The 27,864-nt window shown below is 46.8% G+C and overlaps 1 protein-coding gene across 2 annotated transcripts in view; it reads right to left on the bottom strand.

Moving 5' to 3' along the window:
• Nucleotides 1–20,559, bottom strand: part of LOC118214600 (insulin-like growth factor-binding protein 2-A) — a 29,005-nt gene extending 8,446 nt beyond the window's left edge. For both annotated transcript variants that reach the window (XM_035394688.1, XM_035394689.1), the window contains exon 1: nt 20,101–20,559. In XM_035394688.1, coding sequence (XP_035250579.1) covers nt 20,101–20,536 — 436 coding nt within the window. In that variant the 5' untranslated portion in view covers nt 20,537–20,559. The remainder of the gene's footprint in view (nt 1–20,100) is intronic.
• Nucleotides 20,560–27,864: the final 7,305 nt, after the last annotated feature.

The following is a 27,864-nucleotide window of genomic DNA, read 5'->3' as shown; positions in this document are numbered from 1 at the left end:
TTGTTCTGTATAATTTTCTATTAATATCTTTAAAATAGCATTTGATTCAATCAGTTGTTCCATTTATTAATTATTTACACATACCTGAAAGAACTGACATTCCCTGGTTTATTTGCAAATAACTGAAATACACAAAACAAATATTTTAAATGAAAATTATTTGATTAGTATCTGTATTTGACCAAAGTCTGTCTCTCTCATACACACACACACACACACACACACACACGCACACACTAGTGAATGAAACTGAACAGATTCTTGATTATATAAAAAAAATAATAATTACTTTCCTCAGCAGGCTGTCTCGTTCATTGGTTTAGGCATCAGGGGCACATTGTATGAAATTAATCCTCTGAGCAGAGGTTGCATTCCTGTCAAATGACATATATTTAACCCCGGGCAGTCAACGTTGATTACATGGCTTTAAAATAGTTTGTTCCCTTTAGATAATTTTTAGGACATATTTCCACTGCAAACATGGGCTATGATAACATCTCTCCAACATCTCTAACATCAAATAATGAATAGCATAATAATGCTATAAGAAGCAGCACGTGCCCTGACTTATACACAGATTGCATTGCTGAGGCACCTTTCAGGATAGTTTGAGGATCCAAAGGATGCAAATGTATGCCTTGCTTGTCTGTGACAGGAGTTGTCCACATTGCAGAACATAAACCCTGAGGTCCTTACTTCCCATCCTAGTTACGAAAGCTCTGCTCCTTACCCAAGAGAGCTTTCCAGAATTTTTCATTTTCTCACCTTTGTCCCAACTTTGTCAAACAATCGCAATTCAACAGCACCACTTAGCACAGAGGACAGTGCGACCCACCCCCAACCCCACCCCCACCCCCCCGGAATGCCTGGACCCTGGTGAGCGGACTTTCAGAGAGGAGTGCACTTTATGCCAGGGGGTTGTTTGCAGACCAAGAAACCAAGAAACCTCACGGGGCCTTGGTTGTTTACCCTCCTTTCTGTCAAAGGGCACTTCTATTTACAAACGATCCCGGTGAACCTTCGCCAATTTATACCCCTACAAAAATGGAATATACTACAGTATGTTGCAATAAAGTATATTATCAAGAGCAGAAAACAGAAATAGTTGCCACTTTCAGATACTTCAATAGATTTGTAACCCGACTATTAAGACTGGGGTCAATTTAACCACATTCAGTGTTTGATGTCTCTTAAAAACCAGTTTAAGAAATTTTTCCCCCCCATTTTATATGATTTTTCCTAATTTGGTGGGATTAAAAACATGCACTAAATGCAATGCAGTTTTCAAATGTCCTGTCCCAACTTTGTATACAAAGGTGTTGTGTAAGGTCACTTTGACCCCAGGCTCTGTAGCTATGTGAGACGTAAGGAAATATACATTTAAACTTTTCCTACGGCGCGTCGCAGGACGCCGCCATGGGCTATGCGCCACAAATTGTGGTCTCTCACTCTCTCTCTCTCTCTCACTCTCTCACTCTCTCACTCTCTCTCTCACTCTCTCACTCTCTCACTCTCTCACTCTCTCACTCTCTCACTCTCTCTCACTCTCTCTCACTCTCTCTCACTCACTCACTCACTCAGTCACTCAGTCACTCACTCAGTCACTCAGTCAGTCACTCAGTCAGTCACTCACTCGCTCACTCACTCGCTCACTCAGTCACTCACTCACGGACGACCTTTGTATGACGCATGCGCAGGAGGTGCGCCGTGGGTCTGGACGGTTTTGTGCTTGTTATCTCTGTTTTATCACTGGGTGATTCTGGTGGCACTTTTCCATGCAGGTTTTAAAATGCACATCTCCTGCTTTTAGCAGCCAGATTCACATTCAGAATGTCATTTCCGTAAACTACGATTTGTGACGCTGCTTTCACACGACAAGCGTCAAAACGCTTGACGCGGTGTCAGACCATTAAAGAGCTGCGATCCTCAAAGTTCAAATCGTTTGAACTTCGACCTTGTTTGAAGTAGACCTTTCATAGCGCGTCCAATCACATCACAGCTTTGTATGAAGCAGGCATACATGAAAGAACATTTTGGGATAAACCCAGCGTTTTAGGTTGCACAAAGAGAGTTCACGGTTTAGCCTTATACCGCAGACAGCCTGCTAGTACCTACATTGCTTTATACATGTCGGACCTGTTTCAAACAACAGGGCAGCATAACCTTGCTGCTTTTAGCGCTTTTATGTACTTTATGGGGGCAATCTGTATAAAAGACCTTCTTATAAAAGACCAATGGTAGGATTTTCTGATAGGGCAAATTAGGCCATCAAAATATGCTGCCTACGGTTTTAGAGGCAATGTGTCACTATATTAACAATATTTGCTATGAAACATCAATGGTAGTTTTAAGTTGGTAACATTTTCTATTAAGGTAATTTAGACTGTAGTTTTATGTTGGTAACATTTTCTGATGTTAAGGGAAACAAGTCTATAAAAAAGGGTTGGGTTTCCAAGAGTATCCTAGTTCTTTGATCCTTTTATCAATCTGCTCTTATAACTCTTCTACAGCTACTAAGTGCTTAATTTAACAGATTTTGTTTCCTCACACAAATAAGATTGAATAGTCATCATTGTTGCTTTGCGGTCAAGAGAGTTGCAATTGGAGGAAAGGAATATGCTATATTTGGCTATGAAGTCGCTCAAAGTGCTTTACAGTGATGAGGGGGAACTCACGTCACCCACAACCAATCCATCATTTCTTTGACAGCCTGTCTAATGTGATTCGAAGTAGGTTGGTCTGATGAAGGCCTAAAGCCTGGGTCTCATACATTTCATTATGCAGCAGTTTCTGAAACAATGGTTGTTTTGGTCCAGAAGTCTTGGGTAAAAATATTTATTAAAAAGTGCATATTTTGTAACATGAAACGTAACATAACATTAATCGAGCATCAAAATACCATCAGGGACGTTTCATTTTGCCTTCAAAAGTCTGATATTCCCCTTTCACTTTAAAGGGAACTCCACTGTTTTGCCCTCGACATGCGCAGTACTGGCTTACTTCCGGGACTTCAGGTTAGCTGAAGGCGTGCTAGCCTGTCTAGTTAAAAATGCTTGGTTTCAACAGGGGATCCACTGATCAACTGGGGATCCTTGAAGATACTGCAGGGGAGTTAAGGTCAGACTTGATGTGCAGTGACTATATGTTCAGTGCAGTGTGTAAATATTTGGACAGTGATACAATTTTTGTTGTTCTGGTTCTGTACGACTAATTGTATTTTTATTTATTTTTATTTTTCCATAGATTGCGTTGTTGCCGTTCTCGTTGTTAGTGTTAATCAGTTTAACCATCAGGGTCCAAGTTGAACTATGCGGTTGTTCCCTGTACTTGGACCGGTACTTCTCTCTAGGGTTTTCGTCATACTTGTTCCTGGTTATGGTTATACACTTTGTTGTACGTCGCTCTGGATAAGAGCGTCTGCCAAATGCCTGTAATGTAATGTAATGTAATGTAATGTACACTACAGCACACCGTAGACTTAGCCTTAATTTGAGGGCATTTACATCCATATCCAGAGATCCATGTAGGAATTACAGCCCTGTTTATAAACAGCCCCCCCCCCCCCCATTTTAATTGACCAAAAGTAACTGGACAATTGAGTATAATCTCAAAGTCATCATATTTAGTACTTGGTCACAAATCTTTTGCATTCGATTACTGCCTGAAGTCTGCGACCCATAGACATCACCAGACACTGGGTATCTTCCCTGGTGATGCTCTGCCTGGCCTGCACTATAGCCACCTTCAGCTCCTGCTAGTTTCTGGGGCATTTCTCCTTTCCTACTTTTCCTTTATCCATAACTTCTCTTGTTCCATCACTTTGGTACAGGTTAATACTAATCTCATTTTTCCATAAGACTTCCAGAACTTTTTATTTTTTATTCTTTTTTTATGTACTTCTTCAGCAAAATCTAACCTGGCTATTCTGTTCCCGAGGCTTACCATTGCATCTTGTGATGAACCATCTGAGATTTTTCTGGTGAAGTCTTCTCTCTGTGGTACTTTTTCATGCATCTATGCTTACCTCCTGTTGAGTATTCTTGTTCTGTTTGACACTTGAAAAGGAGGTTTTCTTCACTGAAGTCACCCAACACAGAGGTCTTCTGTGGTTTACCAGGTAATTCGCCATTGCTGAGCTCACCGGTGCATTCTTGCTTCCTAGCAATGTACCAGTTGATTTCGACCCAATGTTTTGGCCATGATTCTGATTGATTTATTCAGATTTTTCAGCCTCACGATGGCCTGCTTAACTGGCATTGACCGTTGCATGTTGAGAGAAAACATCAACAGACTCCAGATGCAGATTCCACACCTAGAATCTACTCTAGAGCTTTGGTTAGCTTTCTTGTGCATGAAATAATGATGCAAAGACACACAGCTGGCAAAGAAACAGCTGACCACCCAACTGCCCAATTATGTTTGCTCATCAAAAACGGGGAGACTATGTACACAAAGGGCTGTAATTATTACATGGGTCACCAGATATGTAAATACCCTCAAAGTAGAGCTGACAGGTTGCACTCGTAACCTCATATCCATTGTTTTATTTCAAATCTAATATGCAAGAGTACAGATCCAAAACAACAAAATTGTATCACTGTCCAAATTATGCACGGCACTTTAGATTTTGGAAAACATTTCAACATATAAAACCTTTTTTTATTTTTATTTTAAATAACCCTTTTTACCTAATGATGGGGAGACACGTGATCACTTTCAACCTGGGTGGAGGTACCTGGATCTGGTTGAAAACCCCTGGTCAAGAGCATAAGAGGTGTAAAGGGGTCTTAGCTTACCTGAAAAGAAGCACTGTATCTTAGACATCTCAATAAGACCGGCCTTCAAATCTGGCATACCACGAAACCACCACTACACACAACTGAACCATAAAGGCAAACCATCACAAATAGCCACTGCCAGTTTCCCAGTAATCCTCTAATCCTCTTCTGTGTGCATTTGTATGTTTGGGTTAACCCCCCCCCCTGGTTACCACAGAGAACAGACAAAAAAAAAACAAACAAAAAAAACAACTGAGCTTTTGGTTAAAGTGATTTCTCAGAATATGCTGCCACTGGATTTCATTCAGGGCGAAGGTTTTCAGTAAAGTCACGCAATTTGCTTCTGCCAAGTCCAAATGGCTCAGATGTTTCCTAGGTAAGTGTCCAGAACATCGTCTTAATTAAATGCACACTCCAAAGTTTCTTAGAAGAACTCTACAAAAAAGTGACGAGTCTCTCTGCCAGAGACTGATTTCAGATTAATTATCCTGACGTGACTGTCTTTGACTTCACCATTTTATCCTTTTATAGCAGGAAGTCATCCTTTATCACTGTTTACCAGTTTACCGGTTTTTACCATGTTTTCCCACCCTGATGAAAGAGGCTTTGAATCAGCTTAAACGGCTCTTTGTATCTCCAAAAATGCTATATTTCTTTATAAATATTATATATTATAAAGTGACAGTTTTGGAGCAAAATTTTACATCTTTATTTTTTCATCTATTCAACTGCTCGAATCCATTAAGCATAGAGAACAACAAAGTAAATGTTTGAAAAGTGCATGTCTATTGCGCAGTACTCCAACTCTTAACCTCATACATTCTGGCAGCCTTTGGCAGTCTTTGGCAGTCTGTCTCCAGTAATGGGCTCCACAAAAGCGGAAGAAGAGGAGACGGTTTCGTTGGCATCTCCAGCCACACGCCATAAATGGTGATTGCAGTGCCTGAGACGAAGCTGCCCGGCAGTGTGCAGCTGTTGTACGGAACATCCGGGGGAGACTGGTCCAGCTATGGATCCTGTAGACTGCCATTTCACTCCCAATATAGCATAAATTAACATAGAACAGCATGCACCTGTATCTACATCTTCAGGCCCCTCCTCCATCCTGCCAGGCCCCTCCTCCATCCTCCCAGGCCCCTCCTCCTTCCTGCCAGGCCCCTCCTCCATCCTCCCAGGCCCCTCCTCCTTCCTGCCAGGCCCCTCCCTCCTTCCCACCAGGCCCCTCCTCCTTCCCGCCAGGCCCCTCCTCCATCCTCCCAGGCCCCTCCTCCTTCCCACCAGGCCCCTCCTCCTTCCCGCCAGGCTCCTCCTCAATCCCGCCAGGCCCCTCCTCAATCCCGCCAGGCTCTTCCTCCATCCTGCCAGGCCACTCCTCCTTCCTGCCAGGACACTCCTCCTTTCTGCCAGGCCTCCAATCAGCATCAGCTCAAAGTGACCCACGCCCAGAGAATCCCCCAATCGCTGTGTTTCAACCGACAATCCCACATACTGCAGATTCAGTTAAATTCACACACAGTTTAATGAAAGGCATGGGGTGGGGTTGTCCCCTCCCAAAAAAGGACCTACTCTTTGTATGATTTCAATTCTTATCATTGCACAGACCAAATATTAATGCAGTGTCTCTGTCAAAGCATCACACCCCAAAAATGTCATACGCTCTTTATCCATGACCACCACCACAGTATACTGGCCGAGGTTATGAGTGGCGGCAGCAGTCTATTTTAAACTATGCAAATGAAGGTAAACGTTAATGTTGATAATTACACTTATTGTCAGCAGATGTGTGCAGCAGCTGTTTGCGAGTAGCAAGTTAACAGCTTTGTTCCAATCGATCGGACAGTTTGAGCAGATAATAACAGCTTAATCACACAGGGCTGCCCCCTCCTTTAGTCTCAGTTCAGAAGCATTTCCTGAAATATTTCGAGAAGCCAGTATGTAATCGATCCTCACATGAAGGATTTTGAAAATGATGCTTCCACAGCAAATATTGGGACATTTCTTCCTTCTTAGTCTTATAACACGTTCACAATAATGCTAAATGATAAGGCTTAGAATATGCTTTTTATTTATTTAGTCAAATTATGATCTATTGAATACTCTAACTAGTATAAGCAGGCAGCAATCAGCAAAGAGTTACACAGCCAAGGTGACCAAACCACACTACCTACTGCCAGACACAGGAACAATATACTGTGGCATAGTGATATTTCCAGTGATAAAAATGCTATTTTGATTGGTCTTGCCTTATTTTTTTTTACATTTTTAAAAGTTATTATTATTCTGAATTCCGAACTCTGCAGATCAATTTTACAAAAATAATAAAGACTTGGGGCCGCACTCTATCCTGAATATAGTCCAAGTGCCAAGCACACGGCTTAGCCATGACTATACTGAAGGCCTAGCACAGCCTCTCCTGCATTATTGCATAAGTAAGTCTGTAAAAAGCAGCACTATCAGTACCAGCCAGGGTAAAGATTGCTAGAGACTCAGAGGCTATGGTAAAGACAGCTGGTAGAGACTGAGAGGCTATGGTAAAGCAGCTGCTAGAGACTCAGAAGCTATGGTAAAGCAGCTGCTAGAGAATCAGAGGCTATGGTAAAGTAGCTGCTAGAGACTCAGAGGCTATGGTAAAGACAGCAGCTAAAGACTCAGAGGCTATGGTAAAGCAGCTGCTAGAGACTCAGAGGCTATGGTAAAGACAGCAGCTAAAGACTCAGAGGCTATGGTAAAGCAGCTGCTAGAGACTCAGAGGCTATGGTAAAGCAGCTGCTAGAGAATCAGAGGCTATGGTAAAGACAGCTGCTAGAGACTCAGAGGCTATGGTAAAGACAGCGGCTAAAGACTCAGAGGCTATGGTAAAGACAGCAGCTAAAGACTCAGAGGCTATGGTAAAGACAGCAGCTAAAGACTCAGAGGCTATGGTAAAGACAGCAGCTAGAGACTCAGAGGCTATGGTAAAGCAGCTGCTAGAGACTCAGAGGCTATGGTAAAGACAGCTGCTAATGAAGCAGAGGCTATGGTAAAGACAGCTCTTAGAGACTCAGAGGCTATGGTAAAGACAGCGGCTAAAGAATTAGAGGCTATGGTAAAGCAGCTGCTAGAGAATCAGATGCTAAGGTAAAGACAGCTCTTAGAGACTTGGAGGCTATGGTAAAGACAGCTGCTAGAGACTCAGAGGCTATGGTAAAGCAGCTGCTAGAGACTCAGAGGCTATGGTAAAGCAGCTGCTAGAGACTCAGAGGCTATGGTAAAGACAGCTGCTAGAGACTCAGAGGCTATGGTAAAGACAGCAGCTAAAGACTCAGAGGCTATGGTAAAGTAGCTGCTAGAGACTCAGAGGCTATGGTAAAGACAGCAGCTAAAGACTCAGAGGCTATGGTAAAGCAGCTGCTAGAGACTCAGAGGCTATGGTAAAGACAGCAGCTAAAGACTCAGAGGCTATGGTAAAGCAGCTGCTAGAGACTCAGAGGCTATGGTAAAGCAGCTGCTAGAGAATCAGAGGCTATGGTAAAGACAGCTGCTAGAGACTCAGAGGCTATGGTAAAGACAGCGGCTAAAGACTCAGAGGCTATGGTAAAGACAGCAGCTAAAGACTCAGAGGCTATGGTAAAGACAGCAGCTAGAGACTCAGAGGCTATGGTAAAGCAGCTGCTAGAGACTCAGAGGCTATGCTAAAGACAGCTGCTAAAGAAGCAGAGGCTATGGTAAAGACAGCTCTTAGAGACTCAGAGGCTATGGTAAAGACAGCGGCTAAAGAATTAGAGGCTATGGTAAAGCAGCTGCTAGAGAATCAGATGCTAAGGTAAAGACAGCTCTTAGAGACTTGGAGGCTATGGTAAAGACAGCTGCTAGAGACTCAGAGGCTATGGTAAAGCAGCTGCTAGAGACTCAGAGGCTATGGTAAAGACAGCTCTTAGAGACTTGGAGGCTATGGTAAAGACAGCTGCTAGAGACTCAGAGGCTATGGTAAAGCAGCTGCTAGAGACTCAGAGGCTATGGTAAAGACAGCTGCTAAAGAAGCAGAGGCTATGGTAAAGACAGCTCTTAGAGACTCAGAGGCTATGGTAAAGACAGCGGCTAAAGAATTAGAGGCTATGGTAAAGCAGCTGCTAGAGAATCAGATGCTAAGGTAAAGACAGCTCTTAGAGACTTGGAGGCTATGGTAAAGACAGCTGCTAGAGACTCAGAGGCTATGGTAAAGCAGCTGGTAGAGACTCAGAGGCTATGGTAAAGACAGCTCTTAGAGACTTGGAGGCTATGGTAAAGCAGCTGCTAGAGACTCAGAGGCTAAGGTAAAGACAGCTCTTAGAGACTTGGAGGCTATGGTAAAGACAGCTGCTAGAGACTCAGAGGCTATGGTAAAGCAGCTGGTAGAGACTCAGAGGCTATGGTAAAGACAGCTCTTAGAGACTTGGAGGCTATGGTAAAGCAGCTGCTAGAGACTCAGAGGCTATGGTAAAGCAGCTGCTAGAGACTCTGAGGCCTTTGTGGACTCGTTTTTAGCTTTCACTGCCCTTCTCGTAGGCTTGCCTTTAAAGCTAAACCGAGTCCTTTTCAACAGGCACTCTGGTCCAGCAAGTGAGCTTGTATTCAGTAGGCTGGACAGGAACCTGTCTCCATGAAACGAAACCAAGTTTAAGAGGAGAAATGGCTAAGGTACAACCAACCCTAACAAAGATATGATCGAGTAAGGAACACTGAAGTACACGCCAACAAAAGTCGATCCGTAATTTTTGCCTGACGGACCCATCGGTTACTGGCATGGACTCATAAATAAACACACATGCTCAGCCACAGAGAGTGGACGTATGGATACTGTATTAATGTGAGGAGGTGAAAGAGCGGTTGATTCGCAAAGGCCCCCCGAGGGCTGACATGACCCCCCGCCGGTCCCGCATCGCGCCGGGACGGAAAATCAACAGGACGACATCGACATCGATCGAAACGTCCGCACAGTTTACCCCGGTGGTTAACCATTGATGGAAAAACAACCATTTGCGTTCCCTCTGAACCCCAAGCCAAAGAATAACAACCGACACCGCGCGCTGACTGGACACGTTGTCTTTCGCCGGAGCCAAAGCCGAGGTCCTTCACCTCCGCGCGAGCTCGCTGCGCGGAAAACGCAGAGCCAGAGACACGCCTCGGCCCCGGAGGAGGCGGGGCACTTGGCCGAGGCCCGGCTCACTTCTCCCTTACATAACGGCGGGGTTTTGTGGGGGATGAACTTTGCATCAAGGGACCCTGGTACAACAGAGCCAAAAAAAAAAAAAAACATTTCAGATTTCATTTCGTTTCATTTCCTTGCAGGGGCAGAGTAAATCCGTCCGAAGGGAACGCGCGCCAGATAGCGCTGGAAAACTGCGGAGGCCTGACCGTATCCCCGCTGAATGTTGACAGACAGGCTCAAGTGTGGCGGTGAAGAGCTTTCTTTATCGGAAAGTTTGCGGGTGGGAGTACGAACGAGGACATAAAAGGAAAGCGTCTCTTTGAAGTGCAGCGAACAAAGTTTCAAAACAGCACTTTGAGAAGGGCCCCTATCCACGCGAGCTCACGGGAGGAGAGGCTAGAGTGCTCTCTCTCTTTCTTTCTTTCTCTCTTTCTCTCTTTCTTTCTTTCTTTCTAAAGAATTCCCCGTTTCCACTGTTTGTTCTGCTGTCCTGGATCAAAGCCTGGACGCTGACAGCGCTCCATCTCTGTTTGCTGGAACAGACGGTCGAGGGTGGGGAGAAAGACAAGGTGCTAAAGCACGCTGTGGCAAGGCTAAAGCAAAGCAAAAAAAAAACAAGGATCTGGGATTAAATGCACATTTCCAGTCTGTGCAGGGAAACCAGGAGAGAATCATAGACTAGTGCAGTGGCTCTCTCTAACTCTAGCCTTCAATGACAGTCTCACAGAATCTCACAGAATGTTTCCATTCCAGCTCAAAATTCATACACCTGATTCAACTGCCGTATTAACGATTCCTCTACTCCACAGCCCGCTGAACATTGCAGAAGTTGAATCAGGTTTGTTAAAATTTGGGTTGGAACACAGACATTCGGTGAGGACTGCAGTGGAGAAGCACTGCTGTAGTCCAGCTCTGTTCTTTCAGCCCTACTCCGCAGGGCATTTCCCCCATTTTTCTCCAGATTTTATGATCAAAAATTCTACCGTGCCCTTGTTTGACTGCAATGCCAACTGCACCTCGACAGGGGGCGCTGCAACAGAAGGGCCTGCATGGTGCATACACATTTGCCAGCGAGCCAGTGACTGTTCTCCACACTACACACAACACAGCTTATCGTAGGAGAGGCAGAATTGATTAGAGGACTGAGAGAAATCCATCAAACCCAGGGCTGCCCAACCCTGTTCTGGGAGGTCTAGTGTCTGGTAGGTTTTCATTTCAACTTTAATGTCATTCCAACTACTAATTAACAGCTCAACGAGATCTCTAGCTGTTGAATGAGGTGTGTTCGGTTAGGGTTGGAGTGAAAGCCTACAGGACAGGAGACGTCCAAAAGGAGCAGGGTTGGGTGGGTCTGATGTCACCTGTGGGTGCCTGACGTACAACTAGGGGAGAGCTTGCGTGCAAGTCCAGGGACACCGGCCAACTTGAACCTACCCAACCCCTGGAGGCATAAAGCAAACAAAAAGTCTGCTAATCACATAGGTCACATTCTGTACAGCAATGTTGAGGGTACAGGGCCCTGTCCGTATGCTCAAGCAAAATGCCTTTACTGACAGAGTTGGCACCCGCCAACTGTTTTTCAATTTCTATTTCATCGTTTCTAGGCTACTCTTACCATTTCCTGATCGTTCTTACTACACACATCTCATCATCAGAGATCCGATTCCTCGGCTACATCATGGTACACAAACTTTAGCCAATGGTAGCATAATTGGCACTTTTCCTTTCTTTATAATCGGCCACACAGGCAAGACTCATTCGCTTGCATCTTTGGGTTTTCTCATAGATTTTTTTTTTTAATCAAACGGTCATAATTCCGACGCAGTGGAAATCCACAGGAAGCTCTCCACAGGAAGCTCTCCACAAGCCCTTCGGTGAAGCCTCACCACGTTCCTCACCGCCACCTTTCTTGGAAAGAAGCTCCCGAGAACCAAATGTCCAAAACTGCCACGGAGCCAGATCTATTGCATTGATCTATTATAATATCTTTCCTTGTCCAACTGTAATGTATATTTGCTTCACTGGAGCAACCCGGGAATATCTGCATTTTCCACACAAAGTGTGTGGGGGCGCGTGCTTGCAGCACGCCCTGTCCTACACGCACCAGGGCCAGGAGGACTCCACACACCACCGGCGCTGCTACTTCACCGTCTTCCGTGCTCCTCGCGTGTCCCTCACACGGTCCACCCGTGCCTTCCACACTCTTCCTAACACCCTCCTGTTTTTTTTAATAACTGCCTCCTTTAAAAATTCCGAGCGGCCTAACAGGGCTATAGCATGTCCACTGATCGCAGTAAAAGCCAGCCAAATTCCCTGTTCCTGGCTGCTTTGAACCGCGGTATGACCGGCGGTAAAATATCAGGCAGAAGCGCGGTGAATTTGGCCGAGCTTTTTTTTAGCTAATCCGTAATTTAAAAACGCGGCCGCTGAGGGTGTGAAACTGTTAATCTCGCCGCGGGCCAAGCGGCAGGTGATGACTCAGCGGGCCGAGGGCGGCAGGAAAAATCTGCTCGCGGGCTTGGCCCGAGGCTCATCCGTCCTTATCGTGACCCGTCCTCGTTGAGACAGAGTCACAAAACATACGGAGCAAAAACATCGGAACCATACAGCTTTTCTGTTAAATCCCTGCAAAAACGGCTCAACCTCTGTCAATGTTTGATAAATTATCAGCATTATTGAACGGCCCGGTTAAATGTCCAAGGTTAAAATAAAAAGGAAGGTTTTTTTTCGTTCCCTCTATAGCTGCGAAGGAAACATGGTATGTAATGATTGTGTAAATAATGCTGACCTACTTTCGGTGTTAAGGAATGGCCGCTGGAGTATGAAGAACAACATCGGTGGGACTTGAGCCAAGAGCTCTGAGCTTTGCGAGTCAGGCCTGGAACTGATCACACGGCGAGCCTGCAACAGTGTTCAGCCACCCCTGACTGCCACCTTAACACGCCCCGACCAGTCACACCGTCACACCGTCACTGAGCACCAGCAGGCAGTTCAGCCATCTCACAACCACGCTACCATGAAACGTATGAAACACACACACGCACTCACACACACACACTCGCACTCACACTCACACACAGAGGATTTATATTACAATGGCACGATGAAATGTCAGATTCCTTTGGTGCCCCATAATACTGCCATGCATGTGCACTATATGACCATATTAAGGATGGTATTAGAGGCATTAGCAAAGAACCCCTTAATCATTTATACTTCAGAATGCTGGGTTATTAAAAATGCTAACTGTGGCTTTAAGTACCAATAATTGCCATTACTTGATTATAATAAAACAAGAATCATAAAATTAATGTTTAAATTTGTCAGTATTGTATGTTTAAAGCAAAGTAAACAAAGTGTCTTTGAGCATAAACTGCCATCTAGCCTGATAAAAAACAGCGTACTACAGTTCCTTAATGATACAGCAGATTCCATTGGCCTACTTTCAGAGAACCAAAAAAAAAAAATAAAGGAAAACAACTGCAGTTCTTGCTAAGCCTTCTGCAGGGAAGTAAAACACGATCTCTCCAAACACAGCAGTGGAGAGATAAACAGCGCTCCGTCTCCGGCGCTACGCCGGGCGCGACGTGCGGGGCCGCCTGGCGGCTCATCCCGTTAAGGCCCCGTGCGGGCGTGTCGACGGGCTCGGGAATCCGCCGTCGAACCCGAACCGTGCTGGCTGCCCGACAGGGCGGCACCTCCCGGGCAGAGAAGGACGGGACCTCGTCCTGCGACGGCGCCCCCCTCTGGTGCGTGTGTGAGCCTCACCGGTATTAGCGCGGTTTGAGAGGAGAGCTTGCTTGGAAGGTACGGGAGTTTTGGCAGTACAGAATCACCCTACAGAGGCCAGAGATGTCGAGGCTTACTGCATGCTCTTCCATGGACGCGATTACTAATGCTATGTCACACAACTATTTATTTTTAATAACGCATTTTTGGCTGGACCGCAACAGCGGGGCCAGCCCTACAAACTCGAATGTCTGTGACTGAGTGACTGAGTGATGAAGTTACGCCATTGGTCGGCCGAGTTATGAAGTTACACCATTGGTTGGCCGGAGAGGTCCAGCCATATACTAGGTTTTGACCTGGTCTTGTTAAATAATTAACCATTTACACACTGGCCTACAGAGATTCTTAATGCATCGACCTTCTATCCCGAGAGATTCTCAGTGCATTCTGGGGTGGGAGACCAACTTTTCTCTGTCTCTCATTTGAGTTTTCTGTGTTTCTGAGGTGAGGGAGCTGTGTGTGTGGGGGGGGGAGGGGGGAGGGTGAGGGGGCGGGGCGCAGGGAGTGAGAGGACCCAGAAAGAGGGCTGGAATTCCTGGCTGGTTCTCTGCTGTGCAATGCTGGCTGCACCCCCAGCCATTAAAGAGCTCCTCCAGGTGCAGGTCCTGACACGCAGATGCCACAGGAGGCTAACCTCACAGCCCCAGCCACCCCAGCGATACTAATTAGCCCCCTGTAGGCCTATCGAAGGGAGGGAGCCGAGGACAAGCCAGGGCACATTAGACCAGAGAGAGAGAGGGAGGGAGAGTGAGAGAAAGAGGGAGAGGGAGAGAGAGAGAGAGAGAGAGAGAGGGATGGAGAAAGAGAGAGAGCACGAGAGAGGGATGGAGAGATGGAGAAAGAGAGAGAGAGAGGGAGAGAGAGAGAGAGAGAAGGGGAGAGAGAGAGAGCGAGAGATGGAGAAAGAGAGAGAGAGAGAGAGAGAGAGAGGGAGAGAAGGGGAGAGAGAGAGAGAGAGCGAGAGAGAGAAGGGGAAAGAGAGAGAGAGAGAGAGAGAGAAGGGGAAAGAGAGAGAGAGAGAGAGAGGGAAGTTACACAAAGGCAATAGGAGTTCACGAGCCGTGTCCATATTCACAAGTGTATGGAAAGCTGTTTGATGTGTGCTGAAGCGTAAGGATTTAAAAGCACGCGCCTTTAAAAAGGAAACAGAACCAGAGGCGCGTGAGGTAATGTAGTAATTCAACCTTCCCTATCAAAAACATTCAGGTTTCATTTTAATCATCACTAAACCTGAGGAGCCAAAACGAAAATGGCGTCCATTCAGAGTTCTTCCGTAGCCTCTCAACATGCAGTGGTGGCTTCTCAAGGAAAAAAAGCAAAGCCGCTTTTTTTCCCCCTCAAGTCTGAAGGGCACAATCAGTTTCTGTGATTCTTGTGTTTACACAGGTTTCATAATCGCCACTTCTTCAGGTGAATATTACAGGAGTAAGTGTACGCTACGCGGTGTAAACACGTGTGCCTTCTGAAACAGGGCAGTAAGCACGCACAGCCAGTTCAGACTATGTTCAACCTGAAAATGAACAAATATTTACCGTATGCAGACAAAAGCTCACAGAAGTACATTTTTATTCCACAGAAATAGTTAAATAATTATACAGCACAGAGCTATTTGAACTCATTTAATCTAGGTGCATTCAACTGATCTCAACTTCTCCTCAACTGATTTAAATCCACGTACTTTGATCCATCACGCTACGTAAAAAGTGACAATTGAATTACTACCATTCAAGTCAAAGCTAAACCATGCCCCAAGCCATGAAGACACTACATTTGAGTCACTAGGAAAGCTACAGTGAAAACAGATGCTCAGTACAGTTTATAACCTATATAACTCTCCATATTGCGCGCTGCTAGCATTGACCTGAAAGGGCCACGCTCGCAACCCCCACGCCATCATGCAGAAGCTCAATAAAACTGGCTCTCACACCGCCGTTTCAAACTAAGAGTCTGGCAAGGCTAGATTCAATGCGCTGTACAGTACGGTTTCCGCTATTATGAAGCTGGAACACCGAACGGCACAATAAAATGCATGATAAACATTCTAATCACAACCAAACCATGGCCTGTGTGCAGGGGTTTCTCAGGGTGACGAGTCAGCTGTCATTTTTCTTCTCCGCAGTAATTTTTTTGCACCAATGCACCTGTCGCAATTGCTTTATTTTTAAGAAGGTTCCCTGCTAACTTACGAAATGGGGGTGACAGAGACAAGGCAGCATGGCCAGAACATAAGAACATGTTTTCTATGAGATACAAAGAAACATTAAACTACATAGAACAGCATGAAAAGCTCACCCCCACCCCCCCCCCCCCACCACCCCCCACCCCCCAACCCCCAACCCACCCACGCAAACGTACTTCACAGGAAGAACGTGCGCTTCACAGTCCAAGTCACAGCGACTTGGCAAGCCGTGTGGCAGTTAGTAGGCCGGCCAGCTCTCGGGCATATGCGACTCCCACCGCGCGGATGTGGGTTTTAATCCTGCCGTGGCACTCTCTCAGCCAGGCCCTGTTATCCATCCAGTACAGCAACACGAAAGAAGGGCACACTGCCTCACGCTTCAAAACAAATGGCACAGCAGCTCAAAGCTCAAAGGTCGGGTCTGCACGGTAAACTGAGTCCAAACACAAAGGACGGGACAAGGCAAAAACAGGCATGGGGAGGAAATGCAAAGGGCCCCCCAGGAAATACCTCACATACTCCCAGCCAATCAGAGATGCGCGACTGGGCTAAACGTGACTGGGCTTTCAGTTAATGGAACAGAGAGATCACCTAAATGACCATTAATGGTGGAGCGAGATACCTCAATCAACGCTCTGGAGCTGTGGAAGTTGCCACCGTGTTCAGATGTACCACAGGCCCCAGTTTCTCAGTGTTCAGCTGTACCACAGGCCCCAGTTTCTCAGTGTTCAGCCGCACCACAGGCCTCAGTTTCTCAGTGTTCAGCCGTACCACAGGCCCCAGTTTCTCAGTGTTCAGTTGTACCACAGGCCCCAGTTTCTCAGTGTTCAGTTGTACCACAGGCCCCAGTTTCTCAGTGTTCAGCCGCACCACAGGCCCCAGTTTCTCAGTGTTCAGTTGTACCACAGGCCCCAGTTTCTCAGTGTTCAGCCGCACCACAGGCCCCAGTTTCTCAGTGTTCAGCTGCACCACAGGCCCCCGTTTCTCACAGTGTTCAGCTGTACCACAGGCCCCCGTTTCTCACAGTGGTCAGCCGTACCACAGCCCACAAGCGTTCTTCACAAGTTCGGAGACGATAAACACGCCTCTGTTCCAGACATGAAGAAAGACTTAAGCGGACATGCCACCCAGACAGAAGAACCGGTCATCACCAGGGGAAACGGCAACAAAGAGTGTCTTTAAGGGCTGAACCCTGATTACAGGACAGGCCACTAGCCTCTACTCCAGCGCCGCTAGCCTCTACACCAGCGCCGTTAGCCTCTGCACCAGTGCCGCTAACCTCTACACCAGCGCCACTAGCCTCTACTCCAGCGCCGCTAGCCTCTACTCCAGCGCCGCTAGCCTCTACACCAGCGCCGTTAGCCTCTGCACCAGTGCCGCTAACCTCTACACCAGCGCCACTAGCCTCTACTCCAGCGCCGCTAGCCTCTACACCAGCGCCGCTAACCTCTACACCAGCGCCGCTAGCCTCTACACCAGTGCCGCTAGCCTCTACTCCAGTGCTGCTAGCCTCTACACCAGCGCCACTAGCCTCTATGCCAGTGCCGCTAGCCTCTACTCCAGCGCCGCTAGCCTCTACTCCAGCGCCGCTGGCCTCTACTCCAGCACCGCTAGCCTCTACACCAGCGCCACTAGCCTCTACTCCAGCGCCGCTGGCCTCTACTCCAGCGCCGCTAGCCTCTACACCAGCGCCACTAGCCTCTACTCCAGCGCCGCTAGCCTCTACACCAGCGCCACTAGCCTCTACTCCAGCGCCGCTGGCCTCTACTCCAGCGCCGCTAGCCTCTACACCAGCGCCACTAGCCTCTACACCAGCGCCACTAGCCTCTACACCAGCGCCACTAGCCTCTACACCAGCGCCACTAGCCTCTACACCAGCGCCACTAGCCTCTATGCCAGCGCCGCTAGCCTCGACTCCAGCGCATCGCCTTCCTGACCGCTACGCCGTCCCTGCACCTCGGGCTCGCTGGCGTTCCGCTAGCACAATCGCAACGGCTTGGCAGCAACATAACACCGCCCGGTCCAAGCACCACCGTCCTTTTGCTGGAAAAACATTGTGTAACTCAATAATATTTTGACATTGTTTACGCGAGCGCAGAGTTCCGCTGAGACCGCGCTCTGGAACACACTGTGCCTCTCTCGTGTCCGACTTTCAGGGGAAGGCCTGAGGGGCACTGGCTGCGGCCTGCCTGTGGGCGAGCGGGATTAGGGCCATCTCTCTCAGCCGAGCAGGCAGCACGGCAGGCTCGCCTATAAGCCGTCCACCCCCAGCCAAGGTATTTCAAAACTGGGCATCTGGAGGACATTTTGGAAGCCTTGGTTTTGGGTCACCTTCCTTTCCTCCCAGGCAGAGAGAAATAACCTTTCAGTGAGGATGTCACCCAACTGTTTCATCCTTGAACATGCCAGGTTACTCCTCCCTGACTTCACTCCAAGTTCTAACACTCAAAGCCAACTCTGGCCAGTGCATCACCTTGGTTACACAGAACTCTTCGGCGAACAGCAAACCAGGCCAGATATTTCCATTCAGAGAAAAAAAGGTGCAAATATCCTTCCCTTTCATTTTAGTTCAGACACTCTTTGCGAGATGATTTTAGAAGTTTGTGCTCATACATCTATACAATACAACGAGCCTGTCTGTGTTTGAGGTGGTCTTAGATGTTTGTGTGCATCTATACAATGCAACAAGCCTGTCTGTGTTTGAGGTGGTCATAGATGTTTGTGTGCACACACCGATACAATGCAATGGACCTGTCTGTGTTTGAGATGGTTTTAAATGTTTGTGTGCATACACTCGTGCAATGCAATGGACCTGTCAGTGCTTGAGAAGGTTTTGGATGTTTGTGTGTACACACCTATACAATGCAATGGGCCTGTCTGTGTTTGAGATGGTTTTAGGTGTTTGCGTGCATACACCGATACAATGCAATGGACCTGTCTGTGTTTGAGATGGTTTTAAATGTTTGTGTAGATACATCTATACAATGCAATGGGCCTGTCTGTGTTTGAGATGGTTTTAGATATTTGGGCGCATACACCTGTGCAGTGCAATGGACCTGTCAGTGTTTGCGATGGTTTTAAATGTTTGTGTGCATACACCTGTGCAGTGCAATGGACCTGTCTGTGTTTGCGATGGTTTTAAATGTTTGTGTGCATACATCCATACAATGTGCCACAGAGCATATGCTACATGGCCTGGCAACTTCCAAACAAAGATGGGCCAAAACTCAAAGTCCACAGTGCTAATCATTGCTAGATTCTGTTTACCTCCTCTTTCCAGGAAAGCCATGGCATCCACAGTTAAGTTCAGTCTCTCCATGAGAATCATCTAAATAGCACTGTTGCTACCACAGGAAGAATGCTGGAGGTATCAATGACCACAACACAAAACAATGCCACTATACTGTCAGTCATCCAGTGGCCACTATGCCATCAATGCATTTAACAGCAATCTATTCAAAAGCCAGTTTGCTATGATTAGATTAGATCTTCAGATGTGACACTTCTGAATGCAAGTGAAAAATATATTTGATTACGGTTTAGAAAGAGCAGTAACTATGCCTCCTCACAGCTCATTAAATTCCAACCGAGTGCCATTACTTCAGTTAAATTTACGGATCCATGGATGCATGGAGAAGAAAAAAAAAAAAGAAAAAAAAAAAACACAGCAAGTTGTATTGCCATAAAGGAGGTTATCAGAGCAGCTAAAACAGATATAGGCATAACATGTAGTGAGCTTTGAGACCAACAACTTCCAAAGCCAACAGTACATTATCTGCCTATATTGCAGGCTAGCCCACTCTGAGCGCTGCTGAGATATTTTAACAATAGTAAAATGTCAATACAATGCGTTGCAAGACTGTGAGAACATTATATTTGCTAGGTTAGCTATTGCTGTCTTAGGTCATGCATGGAATCTTTTTGTTCGTCAAAACGTGTAATTTGCAAAAACAATACTTTCATAAAATAAATATTTCCATGCTCTGGATACTAATCAAGCATGATCAAAGTACGTGTCAAAACAGCATCTTCCCTGGCATCGTAGGTTATTAATGTACGCCTATTGTGTAAAGGTACGATCGATACAGCACACTAATTACGAGGCAGAAAACACAAAACCGTACAAGGGTCGCTTGAATCTTCTACCGTGGCAAAAAAAATGCCTAAAAGCAGCCTAGCTAACTCACCGCTAACCTCCCGATGTTCTTGGCTTCCCGTGGGCTCTACATCCACTTTGTGTCCGCATCGTCCGAGACCTTGCACGAGCTGCTCCAGAGGCAATTCGGAATCCGGCTTTGGATAGCAGCGTAGCCCACTGGAACATCGCGGGGTGTAGACGCCGCAAGATTCGCCTTCTTGTCGAGCACAAACCGGACAGCAGCCGCAGCCGGGCTCCCTTACCATCTCAGCGCAAGTTTCCGTGAGCTTCGGGCATGCAGCCTGCCGCTCGGCGCTGCAGCTAGGGCAGCGAAACACTACCTCTCCGAGGAAGGTCCCCGGGAACGCTACGGATGCTAGGAGAAAGCTGCAGACTACGTACGAAACCATTTTCCCCACTAGCAAAAGAATTAATGGGCACAGACAGAGGAGAGCAACTACAGGTGAAAAAGTGGAACTGTGCATGCGAACAGGTGAAGTCTAGCAAAGTCTTCAGGGTCCTATGAACTGTCCGGTTTCACTGACATCACGCGATAAGGCGTATAAAGTGCATTTGCTCAAAGATCTGTCGTCCTGCAAAATAAATAAATGAATAATCGTTTTAAATTATTATTATTATTACTGATATTATTATTGTTGTTGTTATTATGTAATCTCTAATAATATCTTATGTGTAATGTAATTATTACATATAAGGTTAGTTTGATTTTGGTTATTGCGCCCATGATAAGGCATTGGTAAGTAAACTAAACCTGTAGACTAAGGGGGATTACACTGTAGTTGAAGATTGAACACCTTGCCAAGAATAGTTTTTAGCTTCCCCTACTGTCCCACATTTTTTAAAGTACACAACTGCACTCATTTTGTGTCTTTATGTTAAACGTAAGCCTGAATTGGACACAAGCATAATGATGATTGCAAAGCCTTAGTATTAGCCTAGGCTACTATTAGTTTCATTTTAGTTAAATATGTTTACCTGCTTTTTTTGGCTTTGTGAGTGCCGCCAGCATGTTTTTTTTTTTTTTCAAACTCTTATGTCAAACAACCAAAAACTGAAATAAAATGAAATATACGGTATGCGAGGGGGAATATTATGGGGGCAATGTTTAAGATATAACCACTCGCCATTCCTGACATGTCCATTGACACTTAATTAAATCTGTACTCTTTTCCCAAACCAGGTACCTCCCTGTATGTTGCCTATTGATTAGAGTGGCCGAGGCTGGAGGTGTCAGGCTGGCCTTCCGCACAGCCCCCCATTAACCCGTACAGTGCAGCCGGCTCACTCGGTTGCCTCGGTGACTAATAGCTGTTGATTTAAGGGTACAGAAATAGCTGCTCGCTCTGAACCCTAACCCTCTTGTGGCTGACTTGCAGATATAAACGAGGATTATTTTGTTTTGTGGGTGCATACTGATTTTATGGCATTTATACGTTTCTGGTCGGCAGCCCGTTTCACCTTGGAGAGTCTGAAATGAAAAGGGACTTTTGAAAAATGTGTTTCAGCCAGAGTCCAGATGAAACTGGGGTGTTTATGTAGAACCTCGTATGTCATTTTAAAAAAAGAATCTGCAGGGTAGCAGGCTTGCAGTTTTATAAATACCGCTTGTAGACCAAGTTTGCACGGTGTACTTGAAATATAGGTTATAGTCACTGTGTGGTACATTGATTAAATGCAGCCTTTGTCAGATGACTTTATTTCAATTTTAAATAAATAAATATCCTCCTACAGCTGTTAGTGGTCAGTTTCTCTGTGCATTTCACACCTTTGATATTTCATTTCATAACATATGCATTCAGTAGATTAATTGGTCTATTAAATGTATCCATTAACGCGGTTTAAACCCGGGTAGGTTTTTTATAAATCTGTATTTAGATTATAAGGTCAACGAGAGGCGTCAGGTTGTAATTTATGATGCAGTGACTGAAGTGTGCTCCTGCTTTTAGTCTCGGTGTTAAATCCTGTTTACACAGCTGTCTGGTCCCGGTGCATTATGGTCCTTCTGATTGTTCGCTGTCTGTCTTTGTGCCGTCCTGTTTCATGTCATGGAACCCTTGGGAGAGAGATTTCCATCTCAATGGGGTCTTCCGAGTTCAGTAAGCAATAAGTAAGTAAATAAATAAATAAATAAATAAATAAAAATTTAATTCTGATGGGAATCAGGGCGATGCCTTCCTCGATTAAATAACAAAGTGACCCCAAAGCCCAAATTACTCATTTCTTACCATTTATGAATTTTTTTTTACGGAGGGGTTTGGCTGCTACTATTGCGAGCAGTCTGTGCCAGCGGAGATTTAAAACGTGTTTATGCTGAGACGGCTTTTGAACGCGGCTCCTTTGTTGTCCGTCCAGCAGAAGGTCTTCGGGTTCACCTGTTACAGTCCGAACCTAATCCCGAAACGTGAGGGAGGGAATGGCGGCCGGCGGCGGGTCCCTCCCCGTGAGTCGGCCTGCGCTCTCCGAGCGAGAGCGAGGGACTGCTACTGCCCTCCACGGCTAATGTAAGAATGTATTTTAAAACTTTACAGGTCACGGAGGTCGGGGGCAAGGAGTGGGGCCAATATTCTCTTCTGTATTTACATTTCAGCCTTCCAATGGCAGGAGGCCAAAGAGCCGGGGGCCTTCTTCGGCAAGCGGGGAGATATTTGCTCTAATTAGCCGGAGAGGAGTATAGTTTGGGCCCTCATGTTATCATTGGAAAGGTCCGGTTATATTTAGGCGCATGCTTTATGTGTTTTCTAATTAGTCGTGAAAGGGGCTCTAATGATGGAGGAGAAAAACAAATTGGGTAAACAGGGAAAGGGCCATGGAGGTCTGAGCTACCGCTTCTCATAGGAGGAAATCAAAACCAGAGACCTATGGCCCGCTGCAGTGTCATACACATACATTTCCACCACACATTCAAACCAATTTACTTTACATCTAAATGTGCTTTTTTTTCCATCAACAGCCCTACTGTTTCGTATGTCTGCGTCAAATATAAGTAGCACCTTCACAGTGGCTATATATAACCACGTGTGTGTGAGAAGGAAAAGACACTTCCTGTTTGACTGCTGAATGTTTGACGCTGTGTCCTGACGCGCGGAGGCGCCACTCCTGGCCTGCAGGAGGAATGTGACAGTGTCGCCCTGCGGAGGACGACTGCGGCGAAGACGTACCTGTGCGATAATCTCTGTTAAGAGCTCAGAGTGGGGCGAGCTTTTAAGGAGCTTCCCCCGAAGGCTGACACCGGGTTTCGCGTCGTGCTTTCCGTTCTGCGGCGCTGCCGCTGAACGGCACCTCCAGCCTGGACCTGCTGCAGCCGACGCTCTGAGGTAACGTCTGCTCGCCAGCCTGTCCTCACCGGGGCTCGCCTTAAGATGACTCCCAGCAACCGAAACGCGTGCTTTGCCTTTTTAATTTGTAGATTCACACGTTAGTTAGGCTATGTGCGCTACCAAAGACTGGCGGTATTTAAGTCCTATCGGAGCAGAGGCCCCAGAGTTGCAAGCGCATATACCTCTGAAGTGATGTCATACCTCTGAAGTGATGTCATAGCGCATGTCAGAGCGGGGCAGGAGGGTTGCCAGGTCCGGTGTGTCGGGGAAGAAGATGCGCCGTTCCTGACTGTCACCTGGAGGTGAGACAGGCTCAGCATGCTCCTCCTGAAGAGTCTGCATGAGGAGATGACCTGGCAGCCCGAGAGTGGTGGGCAATGAAGAGAGAGGGGGGGGGGGGGGGATAGGGAGAGCGAGAGAGAGAGACAGAGGGAAATGGGGAGAGTGAGAGAGAGAGAGAGAGAGAGAGAGAGAGAGAGAGAGAGAGAGAGAGAGAGACCCTGCCTAGGATTCAATCAAAATGTGTGCCTCCGACTAACAATTGAAAGCAGGCGATATAGCTCAGGAGGTGATATAGCTCAGGAGGTAAGACCGATTGTCTGGCAGTCGGAGGGTTGCCGGTTCAAACCCCGCCCTGGGCATGTCGAAGTGTCCTTGAGCAAGACACCTAACCCCTAACCTCTAACTGCTCTGGCGAATGAGAGGCATCAATTGTAAAGCGCTTTGGATAAAAGCGCTATATAAATGCAGTCCATTTACCATTTACCAAAGCAAAAAGTATATACAGTTAAATGCATTTATTGGGACTGTGACATCAGTCAGCTCTTTGGGGATATTTACATCCATATCGGGTGATCTGTGTCGGAATTACCGCGCTTTTTATTCACAGTCCCACCATTTTAGGGGAGCAAAAGTAATGGGAGAAATGAACATACTCTGAAATTAAGTCATCATCTTTAGTCCTTGGATGCAAATCATTTGCATTCGATGACTGCCTGAAGTCTGTGACCCACAGGCATCACCAGACACTGGGTATCTTCCCTGGTGATGCTCTGCCTCGCCTGTACTGCAGCCATCTTCAGTTCCTGTTTGCTTCTGGGGCATTCAATCTGGTTATCAGTGAGCGAAACACATTTTCATTTAGATGCAGGCTGGGTGATTGACTTGGCCAAGTCAAGAACATTCCACTTTTTGGCCCTGAAAAACTCCTTGATTGCTTTAGCAGTGTGTTTGCCCTGGTCATTTGTCATTTGGTCAGGTCATTGCCCTGCTCCAGGGTGAAGTTTTGGGGCATTTGGTTGGATCGGAGCAGATAGAATGTTTCTGTGCACATCAGCATTCATCCTGCTGCTGCCATCTGTAGTCACATCAGCAGTGAAGACAAGTGAGCCAGTTCCAGTGGCAGCCATACACGCCCGAGCCATAGCACTACCTTCACCATTACTCACAGATTAGATTCGTCACAAAAACGTTTGTGAGCTTTCTTTGGCATTAAATAGTGTTGCAAAGACACACAGATGGCCAAGAAATAGCTGAGCGTCCGATTTCTCCGTTGCGTTTGCTCCCCTAAAATGGTGGGACATTTATCCAGTTTTCATGTCATTCCTACGCAAAACCAGATAATTGTAAATACCCAGCAATTAAAGCTGACAGTCTATTCTTTAACTGTATTGTTTTATTTCAAATCCAATGTGCTGGAGTAAAGAGCCAAAATAAAATTGGGTCACTGTCCAAATACTTTTGCATTTAACCCTTATGTTATCTTCTTGTTTTGCAGGCACCTCATGTCTATTGTCAAAAATTGCCCACCCTGACTAGATCCCCTGAGATAAAGCTCCTCAATGAATTTTAAATCCTGAATCATTTTTGTTAATGTAGAACCTACTTGTCTCTCACCAATAAATAGGTGAAAACCTGTTTTGTGACTTCTGACAGTCCAGAGAGACTGTACTGTTTCTGTACTCCACCACTTGCTTTTACTACAAAGCACACATCATAATTTTTTTTTCTGCAATAAATGTGTGGAGTTTAACTTTGATTTTGACTTCTAATTTCATAGCAGCAGGGTTAAAAAGACTCATAAGACAATCTTTGTACCTTTATGTTATACTGCTTTTATATATTTAAAAAAGGGGAATGTTTACCTTTTTCCAATGGTAGGGTTTTTGACCGCTGTTATATTTGACCCAGAAGACAACAGGAAGGTTAACGGTATGTTTTTTTTTTTCGCAAACTAGCTCACAAAAAGTTGCTTCAGACGAGCTCACCCAACTGAGATTGTGAAGAAAACGTTTGCATTCGCTTCTAAGACAAAGTTAAGGACAAATGTTGATCGAATACAGACCCCCAGCCATACAGCTTCAGTGGAGGTTTGCTCATTGGCAGACAAGCCTTGCATTGCATTACACTGCAATGGCTTAGCAGCCACACTCATCCACATCCGTTTACAAAAACGGAGGGCTTAAGTCTTAGTCTCAAGAACATCACCTAAACCACAGAAGGCCCGTTCATTATCTATAAATGTAAAGTTAGCCAACAAACCAACAATTTTAGACAAATACCTCTACACAGCAGGCTTTACACAGGTAAACCTATAGCAGTGTTATCAAGGGTCAGCACCACCATCCTCCATGATGGACAATTTTTATAAATTACAGGACTATGTGATGGACATTAACTTTTTTTCAAACATTTTTTGAATTGACTATTTTGATGGTTTTTCCATCGCCGAGTAATCAACCACAGACTTCTTATTTTCCCACAGACACTGACGTCCCTGTGCTGACACGTTGCCGACCCCTTATTATGATCCCGAAGGGAAATCCCAAAAGGAAGGGGGTCCTGGTTTCAGTTTTCAGCACTGTGATCTCCTGGAGGAGCAGTTAAAGACCTGAAAACAGAGCCTCCTCCCTCTGCCTCCCCACCCAGCCCACTCTGTGCTGCTCTCTCCCACACCCAGCCCACTCTGTGCTGCTCTCTCCCCAACCCAGCCCACTCTGTGCTGCTCTCTCCCACACCCAGCCCACTCTGTGCTGCTCTCTCCCACACCCAGCCCACTCTGTGCTGCTCTCTCCCCAACCCAGCCCACTCTGTGCTGCTCTCTCCCACACCCAGCCCACTCTGTGCTGCTCTCTCCCCAACCCAGCCCACTCTGTGCTGCTCTCTCCCACACCCAGCCCACTCTGTGCTGCTCTCTCCCACACCCGGCCCACTCTGTGCTGCCCTCTCCCACACCCACCCCACTCTGTGCTGCTCTCTCCCACACCCAGCCCACTCTGTGCTGCTCTCTCCCACACCCGGCCCACTCTGTGCTGCTCTCTCCCACACCCGGCCCACTCTGTGCTGCTCTCTCCCACACCCACCCCACTCGGTGCTGCTCTCTCCCACACTCACCCCACTCTGTGCTGCTCTCTCCCACACCCGGCCCACTCTGTGCTGCTCTCTTCCACACCCGGCCCACTCTGTGCTGCTCTCTCCCACACCCACCCCGCTCTGTGCTGCTCTCTCCCACACCCACCCCACTCTGTGCTGCTCTCTCCCACACCCAGCCCACTCTGTGCTGCTCTCTCCCACACCCAGCACACTCTGTGCTGCTCTCTCCCACACTCACCCCACTCTGTGCTGCTCTCTCCCACACCCAGCCCACTCTGTGCTGCTCTCTCCCAAACCCGGCCCACTCTGTGCTGCTCTCTCCCACACCTACCCCGCTCTGTGATGCTCTCTCCCACACCCACCCCACTCTGTGCTGCTCTCTCCCACACCCGGACCACTCTGTGCTGCTCTCTCCCACACCCAGCCCACTCTGTGCTGCTCTCTCCCACACCCGGCCCACTCTGTGCTGCTCTCTCCCACACCCACCCCGCTCTGTGCTGCTCTCTCCCACACCCACCCCACTCTGTGCTGTGCTAAATAATATTTTTAACAGGCTTAAAAATATCCCTTCCCCTCCACTTCCGTTGGTGAACGTTGTGACACAAAATGGCTGCCTTATGCTGCTGAGATGGTTGCATTACCTAGTATCCCCAGCAGAGGCAGCACTGACAGTACGAGCAGTCGCTACAATGGTGATGCAGTCGCTATTGAGAGTGATTGGGACCACCGCTTAGCCGATGATGTTTGTTCCTTCCGAAGGTTGACCTGTCTCCCCTACGCTATCAATCTAACTGAGCACCAATATAATGAGGCCTCGGGGTATTGGGTTGGGCGTGTAGATCAAAGGCCTGTGTGTAGTCCTGGAAATGGAGATCAAAGGCGGCCGCTCACTGCTTGAGACAGGTGCGTAGCCCACCCACGGTCGCCGCTCTTCGCCGTTCCATAACAGAAAATCCACGTACCGAATTGAGAAGGGAATTCATACATCAAAAACGCGGCCCTTTGAAGTGGTTCCACCCTGCCTACCAGTGAGACAGATTCCTTCATCATATCACACTGTGACCGTTTATATAAAATCGCTCTCTCCTAGTCACAGGTTCACT

This window comes from Anguilla anguilla, chromosome 15 (assembly GCF_013347855.1).
Source record: "Anguilla anguilla isolate fAngAng1 chromosome 15, fAngAng1.pri, whole genome shotgun sequence".
NCBI lineage: Eukaryota > Metazoa > Chordata > Actinopteri > Anguilliformes > Anguillidae > Anguilla > Anguilla anguilla.
The sequence above is the reverse complement of the archived record's forward strand: the minus strand, read 5'-3'. Positions and strand labels throughout refer to the sequence as shown.